At 42.5% G+C, this 17,490-nt stretch overlaps 1 protein-coding gene across 3 annotated transcripts; it reads right to left on the reverse strand.

Annotated features, from left to right (window-relative positions):
- Window positions 1–6,529: 6,529 nt before the first annotated feature.
- On the reverse strand, window positions 6,530–17,381 carry npas4l (neuronal PAS domain protein 4 like). Of its 3 annotated transcripts, XM_050070772.1 has the most exons (10): window positions 12,068–17,381; window positions 11,811–11,928; window positions 10,674–10,837; window positions 10,340–10,485; window positions 10,149–10,248; window positions 9,763–10,027; window positions 9,564–9,673; window positions 8,934–9,069; window positions 7,554–8,833; window positions 6,530–7,446 (listed from the first exon to the last, which is right to left on the reverse strand). In XM_050070772.1, the coding sequence occupies exons 2-10, from the start codon at window positions 11,909–11,911 to the stop codon at window positions 7,418–7,420; spliced, it is 2,331 nt and encodes a 776-aa protein (XP_049926729.1). In that variant the 5' UTR covers window positions 11,912–11,928; window positions 12,068–17,381; the 3' UTR covers window positions 6,530–7,417. The 3 variants fall into 3 exon arrangements, with proteins under 3 accessions (XP_049926729.1, XP_049926728.1, XP_049926730.1); XM_050070771.1 differs by having other exon boundaries at window positions 11,811–17,381; XM_050070773.1 differs by lacking the exons at window positions 10,674–10,837; window positions 11,811–11,928; window positions 12,068–17,381 and having other exon boundaries at window positions 10,149–10,244; window positions 10,340–10,464.
- Between the last annotated feature and the right edge of the window lie 109 nt (window positions 17,382–17,490).

Below are 17,490 nucleotides of genomic sequence, written 5' to 3' on the forward strand. Positions count from 1 at the left end.
AACGTCATGTCTGTAGCCATCGAGTGTATATTTAAGACCAATTTTACTGGATTCCTGTTTTAATACAAGTCAGCTGGATACATTGAAGGCAGCAAAAGATTGTGTTTTCAACCACCTTATGGAGGTAACGTACCTCAGCTAGCTAAGTGTTGATGAAATCTTGCAGCGTGTCATCATTTCAGCTGTCAGACAGTGACATTCACGTCCAAATTAGTTGCTTCTGTCTATGTTCTTGCTGAAATCAAAGCCCCACTGTTTCAAAAATTACTAAAGTGGTAAATTTGTCCTCATTATTATTGTAAAGTGCACATGTGCTGTGTGAGGAGGCACACAGCAGCAGTGAGTAAGGGAAGTAGGGCTTAGCCACTGGTTGAGGGAGCAAATTAAATGCAGCTTGAAAAAAATATATTCAGCTGTTTATTTCCCCCATTAGAAAATGGGTCATCAAATTGATTTACACATTCCACCATTTAATTAGGTATTAATACTAATTTCTAATTTAGCTATGCATCAATTATTTTGTCATTAATGAATCCTTTTTTTCATTAGATCCTATTTATTGATGAATTCATTTACAATTGCATCACACTTAATTGCTTTCTAATCATTTCCAAGCCTCTCTGAGCCCTCCATAAGATACAGTCCTTCACATTTATCTGTGTCGACCCCCGGGACTCTTCAGGAGTGGAGAGATAAACATGTTTATGATGCATACCCCGTATATGAACGCTATATATGATACACTTCTGGCTGTGCAACCACATGCGGATAATCACTAGCAATCACTGCCATTTTCATCAATTACTTTAAACACCCACATTACTACATGAACACCAGCAGCGCTTGAAAAATCAAACTGTATCTCGCAGAGATCCAACCTATGTGCTGCTGTGTATTGGTATTCCAGCACCAAGCATTGATTTTTCTGAATGCTGGAGGTTGAGCTTAAGTACGGTAAATACACAATATACTGAGATTCCCTCCCTAAAACCAGTGGTATTGCTTCTGCAGAAAAAAAGAACTCAAGCGTAAACCCATGAAAATCTGTTTGGGATTGCTGTAAAGCACAATACTACATCCAGGCACGTATTCTAAAGTCCCTAATGGAAATTCTTATATGAGAAAATCTTTTTTTAAATACAGAAGAATTTCCATCAACAAAGGATAATGTGTTTATCACATCTTGACACAGTGGGATGCTTATGTCTCATCTGTGGACAGGTGCTTTGCCTTAAGCAGCAGACTCCTCCCTGAGAGAGAGCGGCAGAACATAAATCAAACATTCATATGCAAGGAGGCTTAGGCTGCCGTTTGCATGCTTCTCCCTGGTTGGCTGGCCTTTCTCTCGTGAATATCAACGGGATGTGTTGACACTGCATGACTGGGATCCAGTGTTTACTCAGAGCTGTGGTTTCAGACATGGCAACAGGAGGGAGAGGAGAGGTCCTGGAGGAACAGGCTGCAGTCTATTTTGGGTCTTTTTGTTTAACCCAATTACAGTGTCAGTGTGTGTGTGTGTGTGTGTGTGTGTGTGTGTGTGCTGATGGAACCAACACCAGTCAGGTTCCTCCTTTGAAAAGTGGGACAACAACGATATAGACATGGAAATGTTATGCAGCCAAAACAATCACAGGCTGTTTTATACGTTGAGACAGGGAGAAAATGAATTACACACTGAGCAGAATCTCCTCATGGAGTGTGGAGAACGAAAAGGCAGATTCAGGTTAACATACAAAAACAGCTCAGGTCTACCTCATGACAGCTTGCGACACCTCTCTATGACCTTGGCGGCTATCATCTGTGTCAGCGCTTCCATCTGCCAAACAATCCCGGAGCAAAATAGACAAATCACAGTCTGGCTTTCCACATCTTCATCTATTTCAAAATAAATGTATACCCCGAGATAAGCCTTCAATAGAGCCCTCAAGCCCGGTTGCAGTGACAATAAAAGGATAAAGCCGGTAAATAAACGAAGACACGGCAGCGCCACCTGAGGCCCTGTTGTCTGAAATCAGTGAGAGTTTCAATTTGGAGAGTTTTTCTTTGCAAGTAAATGAGGTAATCATTCGTGAGAAGCCAGCGGTGAGGCAGGATATGAAAACCTGGCTGCTTGTGGGAGGCACAGCTTTGAAAAGAATCCCATCCATGAGCTGCTCTGTTTAACTGCACCGATGCGCTTTTCCCTCAGCATCCACCCTCCAGCCATCCACCTGAGAAAGCACTTTAAAAGCTACTGAAGTAGGGCAGATGACAGTTTTGCCTGTGTTTCTCTTTTGTCAGTTCTACTGTGTGGTATCATCTTCAGCCCCAATGCTGCTCTCAGATCCCAGATATGAATCATAGCATCATCCGAATGCATTTCATCACTGCCTTCCACTGGCAGACTCCTACAGTACTTCACCAGCTCCTGTGAGGCATAGATTTTGTTAATTTAATCTCACATCATCTTAATTTAATATCAGGGAGACAGGAGGGCCGCCTGTGTAATTAAGTGATACATTAACCCAAGTTACGGAGATAAAGTGAGTGTGTTTGTGTGTGTCTGTCGCTGCTTTTACATGTTTATATCTTCCTTTGTTGTGAGGGACCGTTCATTATTTATGAGGGGGGAGAGGGTGGTGCAAGACGGGTGAGGCATGATGAATAACTTTTTAAGCACTGGTGAGAGACTGTGCTTTTTATTTTGGCTTAGAGGAGGGACATACAATTTTGAATGATTGTATTTTGTATTTATTTTGAAATATCAACTGTACCCTAAAATGCACCATTTCAAAGACATGTTCACTTTTTAAAGAAATCACCAGAATTACACCATTTATAGCTAGAAATTGTAAAAACAGAAATTGCCATTGGATTTTTCTTATTTCTGATGTTTCATTAACAAATCACACGCTTCTGCCAGGATATGTCCCAAATGTAACCTTAAATAGTGAAACTTCACTTCACTTTATTCTACATGTCTCTTAAAATTTCACCAAAAGTAAACCACTTGCAACCGGATCCATTAAAAAACATTAAATTCTGCACTCCTGCATGCGAGACAATAGTGATACATGCCAACACATTCTCACTCCGACCTCGTCACATATTGACGTTCCTGGTCATGGACTTTCCATGTCCAGATACGACGTGCGAGGTACCCTGGGTGCGTTGGTTGTTGATGTTCTGGGATGCCATGTCATGCATGTTGGTTTCTGACGCCGCAAGTCACTGCCCAAGCGTCAGATTTCAATGACTTCGGAGTGAGACTGGGCTCGCCTAAATAGTAACATTTTTTCAAAATCACTTTCTTCTACATGTACAGTTTCGCCAAAAATAAACCACTTGCAACCTGATCCCTTAAAAAACATTAAATTCGGCAGTGCTGCATGCGAGACAACAGTGATGCACGAAGGTTTTTAAAAACTCATAACATCTGCTGTGCCAAGTTACCAATATTATTCTGGCCGGGCACTACAAGAACTGTTGTGTACAGTTTATGTGGGAACACATCATTATGCACATGTTGCTGTGATGCATGCATGTGTGTGTGTGTGTGTGTGTGTGTGTGTGAGAGAGAGAGAGAGAGAGAGAGAGAGAGAGAGAGAGAGTGTGATGATTAGGCTTATTAAATTTTGTCGGTTTCTTGTGGTAGGACGGGTGGTTATCACGCACCCATATTCTGCTAAGGTGCACACAGCAGCTTGTGTGATGATGTGAATTATGCGGAGGATTTGCATTTTGCTTAAGAAATGAGCTACTTGTTTTGGTGATAACTCTCTACGTGCTGTTTGCTCATTGCGTTGGCTCCAATACCTTCATTTGGTGTGAACATTAAAAGAAATATATGGTTAGGGCCTATTAATGGTGGAGGGAGGGTCATGCAATTTCCACCAGTCACTCAGGAAGGTTCAAGGAAAAATATGTGTAGCTTCGGAAAGGATTATTCGATGAGTAAAGAACAGTGTCTTACCTTTGGCTTGAAAGCTACAATGTAATTCTGTTTTCAGTATTTAACATCATTGTCACACACAACCAGCAACTGATCTACAACAACTGCCAACACAAATAATAATGGATAAATATTTCCATCGATTTCTAAGTGAAAAATCCCCAAACAGGAGCACTTCAGCCCACAGCGTGCCTGATCTAATAATAATCATGTATCCACAGCTACAGCAAACTGCCAAACTATCTTTACCGTTGTGTTCTGTAATCTGTAGAGACATGGGGTAGTGGGGAGTATTCACTGTGTTTGCCGGTGAAGTGAAAAGGTGAATTTTCGCTGTCTCCTTGGTGTGGACAAACGTGTCGATGACATGGACTTGGTGTCAGCGTGCCTCGGGGAAATCATTATCATTCCAGGTAATGCTGAGTGATGCAGGAAGACTGGAGCGGAGCAGATGTGGGCACTTGTTAGGGACTTTATTTGCCATTGTACCCTTCAACAGACATCACTCCTAATTAGGTCTCCATGGATAAGACTAGGCATCTGGACTGTTTGCTCATGAACGGACTGAATGGTGTCCTTTCATGCTCCCATCGGCACACACACACACATGCACACACTAGTCCATTTCAAGCTTGTTTAAGTAATATTACACTAATGGCACTGACATATCTGTGTTACTGGAAGGCTGTTGGAGCTATCACTCCATCTAGTGGCTGTTTTAACCGGCATGAGAAAAACATGAGAGCTCTGCATTGCACACACTGCACCAGCAGCATGACTGTAGTGCCCCCTGTGAGCTTTTTGTTCCACATACGGCACGTGGCTCCAGTGCTCCGCTGGAGCTGCATCTCTGTTTAACCACAGTCATCCATCAGTCACCTCAGTCAATTCACTTCTTTGTCTAACTATTCATTTGTGCATTGACTCTGCACATCTGTCCAAACACAGAATTGATTTCTCTGTATACAGTTTATGTGCTCTCATAGTTTCACTAGCCACAAGATGTAAAAATCAATGAAGCACTGAGGAGCTCAGTAGATGTTGTGCTGGGGCTGTTTAGCCATCCACAATCTCATCAGATGCAGTGAAGGGCTCATAAAAATATACAGTAGATCCATTTGTTGTAAATACCTGTTCCTTCAAAAAGGTGAATTTTAAAGCTGCACTAATCAGTTTTTCTAGATTTGTGGTGTCTTTCAGGTCATTTTTGATGAAGAAGCTCACCGTCTTAGTACCGAACCGCAGGCACACACAGTTAGCAACTAGCTGGTGAACACAGTGGAGCATTTAGCAGCTAAAGAGACAGATTGCCTCAGGAGCTGGTGGAGTCCAAAACAGCTAAACAGAGAGTGAACATTGGGCTTAAAATCATCAGGTGGATGGAAATACGACTTTGAAGTAACTCTACTGTTGCTCCTCACCTACTGGATGTGTGAACAGGCAACTGTTCGCTAACATGTTTGGCATTGCAACCCTGTAAGGCAATAATACTGCATGCTAGTGTTGTGTTTACAACTTGTTGCACTGCCCCCTAGTGGCAAAAAGTGAATCAAGGTTTAAGTTTGCTAGAAATGCTTTTTCTCCAAATTGACCTTACTGTCTAATTTTATTCAAGAAGATATAGGGTGAATTCGCCTAATGTGGGACACTTAAGCTTAAGCAGGGATAGGTCTTCCCCTTGCAAAAGAAAGTTAATGTAACTGTGGGCTCACACAAGCTGTGATATCATTAATTAAATGGAATGTATTTCAGGTCACAATGGCAAAGGTGAGTAAGGCAGGGAGATGAAACAAGGGAAGGAAAGAAAGAAAGATGGGAAAGAAAGCTCAACCACTGGAAGGAAGACAGAATGAGGGGAGCCATAGCAGAGCTCAGAGAGATTGCTGGGGCTGGTGGAGTCCCACAACTGAGGTTGCAGGGCCTGGAATGTCCCAAAATCCATGCTACAACTCAGGGTTAAAGGTGTGTAGGCGTGTAGACTACTATGGAATAAAACATGGAGCACTATTACAACCCTATCTATTTTATTTGGTGTTGTTTGATTTGCCATTAACAGCAATAACATTAAAGGTTATTTTAGTAAACAGACACGTTTGAAAATTAGCATTTATTATGTGAATTAAGGAGACTTTTAAACAGACCTTTCAGTGTCCCACATTAGGGAAATGACTGTCCCACATTAGGAAATGCTGACTGCCCGAGACAACTTGGCAATCAGAATTTTGATATGTATAGCATTTCTTTTAGGAATGTAATATCAGTATTTTTTCTTTTGATTTTATTAGATCACAACCTGGGGATTTCAGAATGGTACTGGATGTATATTGAAAGTGTTTGCTTCATATCGCAATATAGACCAGAAGTCTGAATTGCAAAAAATGTCCCACATTAGGTGAATTCACCCTACCTACCCTCTTTGCACTAGAAGTATAAGATGTGGCTGCATTTATTGTTAGAATCAGAGAGAGAGTCTTGTGTATTACATGCAACAAGTCTTTGTGGAACATGAAACACTGAATACCCTCATCATCATTATATCAACAAGACCTGTTCTATTTTTCATTTGCTTTATTTACATTTCAAACATGTGAAGCAAATTAGAGGAACAACACAATATCATTCAACATTCAGACACGTGCAGTATCAGTACCATGAATAAACAAAAAAACAAACAAATATGGAATGATTAAGTTTAAGATTCACATTGTAGTTAAGTAAAAAAAATATTTTTAACTATGAAGTGAGAGTAAGGAGTGATGTTCAAAATAAATATTATTAATTCATCAAACTCAGACTTGGAATGTATTCAGATGTACCATCGAGGTAGGTGTTCATGTAACAATCTTCATCTCGCTGACTGATTTCTTTATTCAGAACAAACTGAAAGCATCATTGGCACATTGAGGAAAATGAGACGTAAGTAGTGTAAATATATATACATTCTTTTAAGGAAACTGATAAGTGTCTTCCCTTTGTGTTTTTAAGGCACCTAAAACCAAACATTTACAAATGGCTCTTTGTCATAAGGAATGATTCATGTCTTAAAGCTTATCTGAAATCTACGCAATACTCCTTTAAATCAGCACGCCCTCTCATTTATAAAATTCTTGTGGCAATGACATTGATAAAGTGCTCAATAGTAAACTGCAGTCACTCAGCATTAGAAGAAAAATATACCTCCATTTCAGTGAGTAAGTGTTGTCAGATGCATTTGTTAAAAAGTACCCTTTTCATAAAATACAAGACATCAGCAAAACAAAAAAAACACAGTTGACAGCAGTGCTGAGAAATGATGACAAAGCTGTAGTCCTGAAGAGCACATGATCTACTTTAGATGCCTTTCTACATTCAGGTAAAGTCATTTGAGGACAGTGTCTCTGCAAAGATGTCCTTTAAATGCCTTTGCTCACATTCTTTGAATCCAGTGGGAAGTTTGCCCTGACAATATGTCATACAAGTGGTAGTGCAGTAAGTCACAGACTTATTTCAGTACAGGTTTTCTTCAGCAAGTCCATCTGAAGGGAGACAGAAAATAATATTAGGGAGATGTCGCTTTAGTATCTGTAACCAACAGTAAATATATCAAAGGAAAATAATCAAATCAGTGTTTGGGAGAAACTACCTTGCTGAAGGCCACTCTGCATGTAGTGGTTGAGTTGATGCAACCCAGTGTTTTGGTCATGGCGTCCCAACTGCAAACTGAAGGGATCCATTGCAGTGAAATGCTCTACAGGCAGCGGGTCCTCTGTGATGGTCAGGGGGAGACCAAGGGGCTCCTGCCCCAACTGATGGTTCTCACTCCTGCAGCACAACAAGCCCTGCTGGTAGCTGTGTGGCACAACACCATGGTCGGACATGCTGCTTTTCCTTGTGACCATGTCAAGGTCTTTCAGGATGCTGTCGAACACGCAGTCATCGAGGACCATCTCGTGCTTTAGAGGAAGGGCTGAGGGGTGACGAGGGTGATGTGGCCAGTCGCAGGGTGAGGGCAGGGTGTTAGTGGGAGCAGGTTGGGCCACGCTTTGAAGTGGGTTCAGGGTGTGATGCATAGAAAAGCTGCTGGCCAGGGAGGAGATCTGCTGGGCCAGAATACTGATCTCTGCCTGTTCCCTCTCGCTGTAATGGTTAGACTCTGTGGATGTGGGAGATTGGTTGGGGGTAAGAAGACTGGAATGTAGGGGCAACACATGTTGGGGAACATGATGCACTTGGACAAGGCTGCCCCCGTGTGGCTGCTCTATGAGGCTGAAGTCGTCTTGATGCAGAGCACAGTCTACTGGGCTCTCACACATGTCGGACACAGACAGGCGGTCTGGAACTAATCGAGCATCGGCCGAACAAGCTTGGAAATCATAGGTTGGAGATGAGGAGGAAGGTGGAGAGCGAGCGCTGAGTGCGCCGAGGGCTGCCTGGTCAAAGGTTTGTTCGGCGGCTGCAGGGAGGGAGTCAGAGGGTGATTGGTGACAGGTGAGAGCTGCCTCTGGGTAGGAGTAATAGGAGGGAGAGCACTCAGGGGAGGACAGCAGCTGATCTGTGTATCCATGCACATCCATCAGGAGGTCATGGCTGAGCTCCTCCTGTTGCAGAGGGGAGCTGGAGGAGGCCGGGCTGTAGGGAGGGGTGAAGAGAGCAGGGCTGTCACCCAAGGGAACAGGGGAGCTATCGCCGTGGGAGGAGGCGCACGCCGCATAGTAAATGTCTTGCTCCGACTCCCTCCTAGCTTTGGCACCTGGCTCCTCACTTTGGCTGTTAGACGTCCTCTGCCTTTTACAGCATTTAGTGTTGTTTTGGCTCTGAGCGTGGGGCGCCTGTTGACCTGCAAAATGGCTGGAATTTGCCAGAGATGATGGCCTGAAGGCATCGCTGCTGATTTTCTCCCGCAGATATCTGGCTTCTGTTTCACTACAAGAGCAAAACAATATCGTAAGTTGACGTTTGTGACTCGAAAAACGTTTCTTTCACTGTCAGCTCAGGTGTGCTGGAAAAGTAAAGTGTGTCATACCTGATGATGAAGTTAGTGCAGCTCACACCACGGCACTCAGAGTCCTTGTTAGCTCGAATGTAGATCCAACACCATGACAGATCCTTGCACTGGAGTCTGAGAACCATCTCTACCTGGAAGCCCTCATCTGCTTGCACTGGACGGGACAGAGGAAGCATTCAGGGTTATAATCATGCACACTCACACACTTAATGATATGCATACAATGAAACCAGAGCTCCATCCCTTAATTTACTGTAAGCCTGCAAAATCTGCACAATGCTGAAGAAATTAGACTGAAATAAAAGCAATATTTCTCGTTCTCCTTTTCCTGCATCAACGTGTGCTGAAAATGTCTTTAAGTTCTTTTAAATAAAAGTCTCCTCCTACTTTCATGTTTTTACTGGGTGGGACAAATGCATATGTTCTAAATACTGAGGGGGGCATGTCCCACGTGTCCCCCCCCCCCCAAAATCTACACCTATGATGCAATTTCATTTGTTGTATGTGTCAATGGAGGTACGTTGGTGGTGTTTAATGCTCTGAAAAATACTTAAAATATGTTTTTAGTTTTGTGTTTGGAACCTTGTTTCTCATCTCACTTGTTTCTCAACATAGAACATTTTTTACCACAGTGGATTTTAAACTTACTTAAACTTCTATGAGAATCTGCACTCAGAGAAAGATCTTCAGGGTGGACGAGACTGTACCACGATCGTGCGGTCATTTCTTCTGCCGAGTACCCCAAAAAATATAAAACACTGAAAAAGACAGACATAAACATGTTCATCAGTCACCACTATCAGAACACGTTGATTATATCTGTTTAAATAAAGACTTATCAATGTACCTGTCCGACAGCTGAGTGAAGGTCATGTCGAGTCTGTGGACACTGCTGAAGCTGTGACAGAAGTGGGAGTCCGAGCTCCACAGACGGTTGACCGTGGGGGTGCAGAGGGCCAAAAACAGAGGCTGGTTGGTGGGACAGGCTGAAGAGGAGGATGGGAGAGGCTGAGGGAAAGACTGGAAGCTCCCTCTGACCATCATGGAACAGCAGCTGCCGTGTTGCAGCTTGAAGGCCTTGGAGGTTTGCATACAGCATATAAAGCTCCTCTCTGGAGAAAGATCACATGTCAGTTTAGTCTTTCATATACCAACAGGATAGCAAAAGGGCAAAATACACTAAGTGTGGTTAAAAATGCTACATTTTAAAGTGATATCAGTCTTTAAAGTTACCTGATGATGAGTTGTTTTCAATAACCAGGTTTGATTTAACAATATCAACGTCTGACTGTTCCACCATGTCGAAGAAAGTGTCTCCTTGAAGCACATCTATCTGGAATAATGAGGTTAAACCATTAGTGACGACACAGTAATAAGCAACATAAATAGTAAAAGATGGCATTGTTATAGTAAATAAGACTCACCATTGAAAGGCCGAGATATTCAGCTACATTTTCGGACACATACACCAGCCTCCCCTGGGCGGTAGTGACCAGGATGAAGCCGTGCAGGGCTTGAAGAAAGGCCTCGTATGGCAGAGAGCAGTGTGATCTCTCTCCGGCTGGAAGACCTAGGGGAGGAAAGAGTGAGTTCAGCCTTTGTTACACTCTGTGTCACTCTGCAGGTTGTCACAGCCTTTATCTTTGATATAGTCCCTGCAGTGCTGCAAACTTAGTCCCATTTAGTTTCACGACGACGCAGGTTGAATGTAGATCAGTAGTTCAAAGGTATTAAAGATTGACTAGTGTGAAGACTTACCCTGGAAGAGAACAGACTTCCTGATGTAGGCGCAGATGGCAGCCATGGAGTGCAGGTAGGAAAGACGCTCCTGGTCCTCCTGTGTGATGGGCAACAGGGCGCGCATATTCCTGATCTCATGATTGATGTGGTCCCGTCGGGCTTTGGATGCTCCTTTGGTGGATCTGTGAGAGACCATGGTCACTGAGGTCAGAGCTTGGAAGTTAACTGAGGAAACCAAATCTGGGGAGCCAAAGTTTTGTCTACTGCTGCACTTGCATTTCCAAAAAAAAAAAAAAATTGTGTGAGGTAATCCCTCTCCAAGAGACAAGAGTGGAAAAAAGAAATCAAATGAAGACAAAAGGAGTAAATGGCCTGAACTGATCTAGCCTCTTTTTTAATTCAGCCTGGTGTCTCTTCCTCAAGGGTTCCTATGGAAACTGCTGATATGAGAGGCTGTCGTGTCTGCAGCAGACACGAAGGCTCTCAATAGACTTCAGTCTGTCTGATCAGTATCTGTCTGGGCCCGTCCACAGAGAGCCTGGGGTTTTTATAGCTGCCAGGGCTTCAGGCGTGGGCGTCACACACAAAGAAGAGGCTGGGCTTCTGATGCTCCTTTCATTGCCTTATAAAGTGGGTGTCCTCGGAGCAGGGCGCCCCACGTCACACGGACACAGAAAGTGCCACAAAAGGAGAATTCAATCAGGTTGTATCCCAGCACCTTAACAATGAGGAGCCATTATAATTATGTAACTGATAGCCTGTGGCTGGGGTGTTGTTGTTTTTTACTGGTTATCACAAATACTAAACTAAAATAATATTATACCATAATTAACTTCACAGACACATAATAAATTTCCAGTAGCTGACATTTTAAAGAAACAGGACTGGTGATGTTCTTGCAGGCTGATTCTTCACCCAAGCATCCTGATAGAGCACCAGCTTCATTATTTTTTTCAAATGCAGTAAGAGCGTAATTGTGGCTGGATTAGTATGTATCTCATATAGTGCCAGGCTGCAGACAGGAGAAAACTGGATTAAGTGCTCCCTATGGTGCACGCACTGCAGGCAGCAGAGTTGGGTCTTAATTTTCTTTAACAGCCATGTGTTGATTCAGCCACTAGAGGACGTGGAGCAGAGAGGAAGGAGGAGACTGACCTGAACCTTCTGCAGGAGGCGCCGTGGTGATCCTCGGGCACATGATGAGAGGTGCACGGAGACTTTACATGACATCTGCAGGAGTTGCACCAAAAAGTCATTTTGATGGTGTAGCCAGCTGAGGTGAAACATACAGGTTTACCCAGAGGTGTAAAAAAAAAAAAATGAGATCAAAAATAAAAACTGATGAAATACTTGTGACCCAGAGCAGGCCCACTGACAGGAGGTTAATCCTCTGAGGACTCTATCTCTTCTACCTCTGCAGGTTTGACTCTGGATGATGAGTGTGGAGCCCCTCGAGCTCGTCCCTCCTTTTATAGCCCCAGAACCCGACACCAGTCATCCATCTCAGCCGGCGGGGAAGAAAAAAACAAAACAAACCGGGATCATGTTACATGTTGTGACGCGATGACAGAGCACGGAGAGAGGCGGGTTATATTTAGTGATGTGCGCCCTAAAAATAAGCCGTCGGATCGGACGCAGGATCCGATTCTGCCACTTGAAGTGACCAAGATGTGTTATTAATATACAAGTGTTAAAAATGTGATGTGTCACATGCGTAATTAGCGAATCATTTCAGTTCTATTGCTTACATGTGTTGAACCGTATCCTGCGCAAATATTGTGTTTATTAAATAAGAAAATGAAGTGACCAGTCATACCTGGCACTGACGCTCAGGAAACATTTGCTGTGCTGTTTATTGAGGACAGTTGGAGCTCTTCAGATAAACAGATGAGGGGAAGCCTGAAGTCTTGTGTGACTAGTAATTATCAATTAGTTAATTGTCATGGCAACAGCTTTGATTAAAACATTAACAAACACAACCTGAGATGAGAAGGACATATATATATGTATATATATATATATATATATATATATATATATATATACTTAAGAAAAAGTATGGAAGATTTATTAACTGACCTGACTGAGGCATCAAAAGTAAAACTGGCTGCTCAAGGTAGAGCTAATTTTGACTACTTAATACACAGTTGGCTCTCAACCCAAGGGTCGGGCCCTCCAAAGGGTCATCAGATACATCTGAGGGGCCATGAGATGATTAATGGGAGAGAAAAGAAGATGTTTTGGACTTTCCTCAATTCTTTTTTTTTTCCAAATGTGTGTGAAAAAGAGCAAATACTAGTTGAGTGGGACACTTTATGATAATTTACATTCTGCATCATTTCCAATTATGGTACACATGTTTTAGCCCTTCATATGATATAATTCTAAATAGCTTCAGAGCTCTACTATACGAAAGACATTTTAAAGACAGTATGGATGACTCTTCCTCATACACACAGTGACCCCAAACCACATTTTACCCGAGGTACCTGTCAAAGTGGGACACCTTTATTGGCAAACTTGGACACCTCAAACACATTCTTCATCATCATGTCATGTCTGGTTAAGTGTTAAGTAAATCCTTGTTGAAATATCTAGCTTGCTAAATGTATGAGGGGCACATAAAAAGAGAAGTCAAGTCCCCCATTAGAATGACTTGAATGGCTGCCCCACTTTGCCAGTAACACACTGTTCCAGTTTAACAATACGCCATTGGCAAACTGGGACATTGTCAAAATCACATTTTTATAAAAAGAAGATTATTATAAATGGGATTTTTTAAAAAAAATTCTGATTCACAATGACATCCCATAACAAAATAACTAACAATTACAAGCTATCCATCATTTTTCTATTTTTTATTTTTTAATAACACTTAACATTATTTTCCTCAAAAAGCCATGTCATTTTACTTGTCACCACAATTCACTGCAAGGTTGCTGAATATGGTGTGTCACGACCCTGGAAGTGATGTCATAGCCACAGAACCTATATTCTTTAATCACGTACTTGCTAATGATAAGCTAAGTGTTGATTTTTTAGTAGGCCTAATGGAAATATGCTATATACATGAAAAGATGAAAATTAATAAGCTTAACTGTCCCATTTTACCGATTGTCCCACTATACCAGTATTAACCCATTAGATAACTTGAACTGTTATTTATATGAAACATGTGAGAAGTCCGAATAGGAACTCTGGTCCAACAGCTAACAACGCATAGACACCTGTAACAAGTGGTGTAGTGGAGGGTATAGTCAGGGTATACAGGTTATACCCACCTATCAACCAAAAAGCCACTGAAATATATAGTAGAGTATACCCATTTCCTCCCCAGTAACCTACCTATCTACCTGTTGGTACATCCATCTCAACAACTAGCACTACACCACCGCCTGAAACTTGACACTGTGGGACACCGTGTCAAGTTCTGCCTGTTTCATGCATTGTCTTTTTTCAAGATACACTTCCGTTTTCACAGGAAATTTAATGTTTATATACGCTGATGTGGCTTTGGCTTTATAAATTCACGGGACACAAACACCTCTCTACCGGGTGAAAGTCAGGGTTTGCTTGACCCACCCACCACTCTGTGATGTTAAACTATAATGGCTACCGGCCGCGTATCATACCTACATCTAAGGGTGGCTTTTTTTTTTTTGTCTGTGTCAAACATCGCAAGTCACAACCCAAGTGCCGGATGTCGTCAACTCTGGGTGAGACCGGGTTGCTAGCTTCGTGGTGCTAGGTGAGCTAGCAGTAGATGCACTCATCCCTCTGTGATACAGATGGTGGATGCAGTTCTGTAGAAAGAAAATAGTTCCTACATGAAACTGCTCACAACAAAGTCTGTGGATTATCTTGAGTAACCAGGTCATGATTTCTGGAAAGAGACATTGCTGTTGAGTTTTTCAAATGTATGTTTTTTGGCACTTTGAGCACCACAAGCTGAGTGCCATCTAGTTGCAATATACTACATTCAAGAGAAGGCAGACATCTCTACAGCCAATACCTCAAACACTCTACAACTCACACCAAAACAGTCTAAATGGATAAACAGCACTACAGGTAAGAGGAAAAATGTGTATTTTTGATTTTGAGGTGAACTGTCCCTGGTCAGTAAAAATAATACCACACATTGGGAAGGTAGACATTGTAAAAATGGATGCATATTTTAAGTGCATTATAAGTGTGTTATGTTTCATGAGGCACCATGAAGTTAAACACAACAGCCTGAGCACAGCATCAGACTATAAACCTCAATGTCATTATCATTGAGATCTCAGCAGTGAAACCAGCTTGATGCATCATTGTTTAATTTCTCAACAGATTTCTCAGGCAGTCAGCGATGGCAGTTTGTATTCAAAGGGCTTTAGCTGCGTGTGTGTTAGTCACTCCATTAAACCCCTGTTGGAAGGGAATTAAGCTACAGGTCTGTAAACGTGACGCACTGAGAAGCTGAGAAGCTCGGTCACTCACAAAATTAGTTCCTTTAGCAGATGAACAGATTATATGGGCATCACAAAACATGGCTGCCACTCATCCTACAGGAGTCGCTTTTTCATGGAAAACTACAGATTAAAGTTTGCCTGTGTTTCAGTGCAGGGAAAAGAGGGATTGTTGCTTTCTTTTCCAACACTTTTGCACAAGTTTTGTAGCCACAGGTTCTATCCTCTGAGGGCTCGTGCTCCTTTAACGCGTCTTTTTTCAAATACCCAATTTAGTGGCCACAACAACGCTAGGAGCAGAGAACTAGAACTTGAGAGGGAATTGCACAGGGATAGGGGGGACAAGACAAAACAAATCACTCCGAACAAATCCTCAGTCTGATTCTCAAGGGCCAGTGGGATCGTTTGAGTCCTGAGGGGAAATTAGAGAGTCATTTGGTCGAGTGTCTCCTTGCATTAGCGCCTGTGCTGCTGGCCGAAGCAAGGCTCTGGGGCCAGACAGAGGGACCCAGCACAGCCCTGCTTCCTGTGTGCGGCGGGGCCAGGCGGGACAGGGTGTCTCTGCTGCCTCACATTAAGCTGACCCTACGTCTGTGGCCTGCACTTAACACTGCAGATAACACTGGCTTTATAGCACGGGGCTGGTGACAGACGGGAACAAACTGCCAGGCCGCTACTGGTAGCAGAGGCAAAGACTGGAGCTGGGGTTCAGGGTGAGACACTTTCTAATGATGGGACCCCCCCAAAGCAGCCGCACGCTTCCCATTAGGCAGTCTGAAAGTCAGCGGGGGGGTTGGGTGGCATCATGACTTCAGAGTACCCACTGAAGAAGATGATGAGGGCTATCAGACAGGCCGGCTGGGACAGATTCAGCTCTTTGGGTTTGGGCAGGAAGCAGAAACTAGGGTTCAAAGACCTGGTAACTATTAAGTGTCGCATACAGTAGCTTCAAGAGACTGCACTCCAGTGATAAAGGAAATCAGAGCGCATCTGGCTTGTTTTTTTTTAACCATCAAAGTCATTCAAGTGTTCCTCTGGGTGGAAACATGTAGTTTGTCATGATTTTAGTGTGCCAATTTATTTTGACTTCCATGAGTCTTAATTGAATTTTAGCCTGCTTTTGTAGCCTTGCTCCAAAATAAAAGACTGGAGAAAAATCAAAATGGGAAATAACTTCAACCCTCCATGTTGTAGAGTGTCTGTTCATTGTTTAAATAAGAATCTTTTTGCTTTCCAACCTTGACTGTGACACTTTGGGCCCCTTGGCTGAGACATGCAGAAGGCCCTGAGATCTCTCCTTCATAGGAGCAAGACACACAGGCTTTGCATCTCTTAAATCTTTTGTGTGTCTTTGTGGTCATTTTAAATCTCTCTGTAGCCGTTTTGTGTCTCTTTGTGGTCATTTCAAGTTTCTGTGTAGTTGCTTTGCATCTGTGAGGCCATTTTGTCTCTGTTTATGATTATTTTTTGAGTCTTTGTGGTCATTCTGTGTCTATTTGTGGTCATTTGCATTTCTTCAAGGTCATTTTGAGTCTCTTTGCTGCTGCTTTGCATCTGTGAAGCAGTTTTGTGTCTGATTGTGATCATCTTGAGTCTTTGTAGTCATTCTGAAACTCTTTGTAGATTCTTTGCATCTCAGAAATCATTTTGAGTCTCTTTGTAGTCATTTGTCTCTTTGTGGTCATTTTGAGTCTCTTTGTAATTGCTTTGCATCTCTGAAGTTGTTTTGTGTCCCTGTAGTTTCTCTGAAGTCGGTTTGAGTCTCTTTGTACTTGCTTTGCATCTATGGATTCCTTTTTTTACTTCTTTGCGGCCATTCTATGTGTCTTTGTGGTCGTTTTGAGTCTCCTTGTAGTCATCTTGAGTCTCTTTGTAGTTGCTTTCCATCTATGTATTCCTTTTTTTTATTTCTTTGTGGTCATTTTATGTCTCTTTGTAGTTGCTTTGCATCTGTGAAGTCGTTTTGTGTCTCATTGTAATCATCTTGAGTCTTTGTAGTCATTCTGAGATTCTTTGTAGATGCTTTGCATCTCTGGTCATTTTGAGTCTTTGTGGTCATTTCGTAGTCGCTCTGCATCTCTGAAGTTGTTCTGTGTGTCTTTGTAGTTGCTTTGCATATATGTATTCTTCTTTATCTTTTTGTGGTCATTTTAGGTCTCTTTGAAGTTGTTTTGCATCTATGAAGTCATTTTGAGTCTCTTCCTGGTCGGTACTTGTCTCTTCAAGAATAACATTTTGCTAACAAACGCAATGCGGGCCCCTGGGCCTGTGCCTGAGAGGCCCATTCAGTAATCCATCCATGACTTTGGCATCTCAGAGTGCAAATGATGGCAGTCTTGACCAAATCCGTACAGCTTAAGTAAAGAAACTGAATGTATAGCACATTT

Source organism: Epinephelus moara, chromosome 19, assembly GCF_006386435.1.
Source record: "Epinephelus moara isolate mb chromosome 19, YSFRI_EMoa_1.0, whole genome shotgun sequence".
Classification (NCBI taxonomy): domain Eukaryota; kingdom Metazoa; phylum Chordata; class Actinopteri; order Perciformes; family Serranidae; genus Epinephelus; species Epinephelus moara.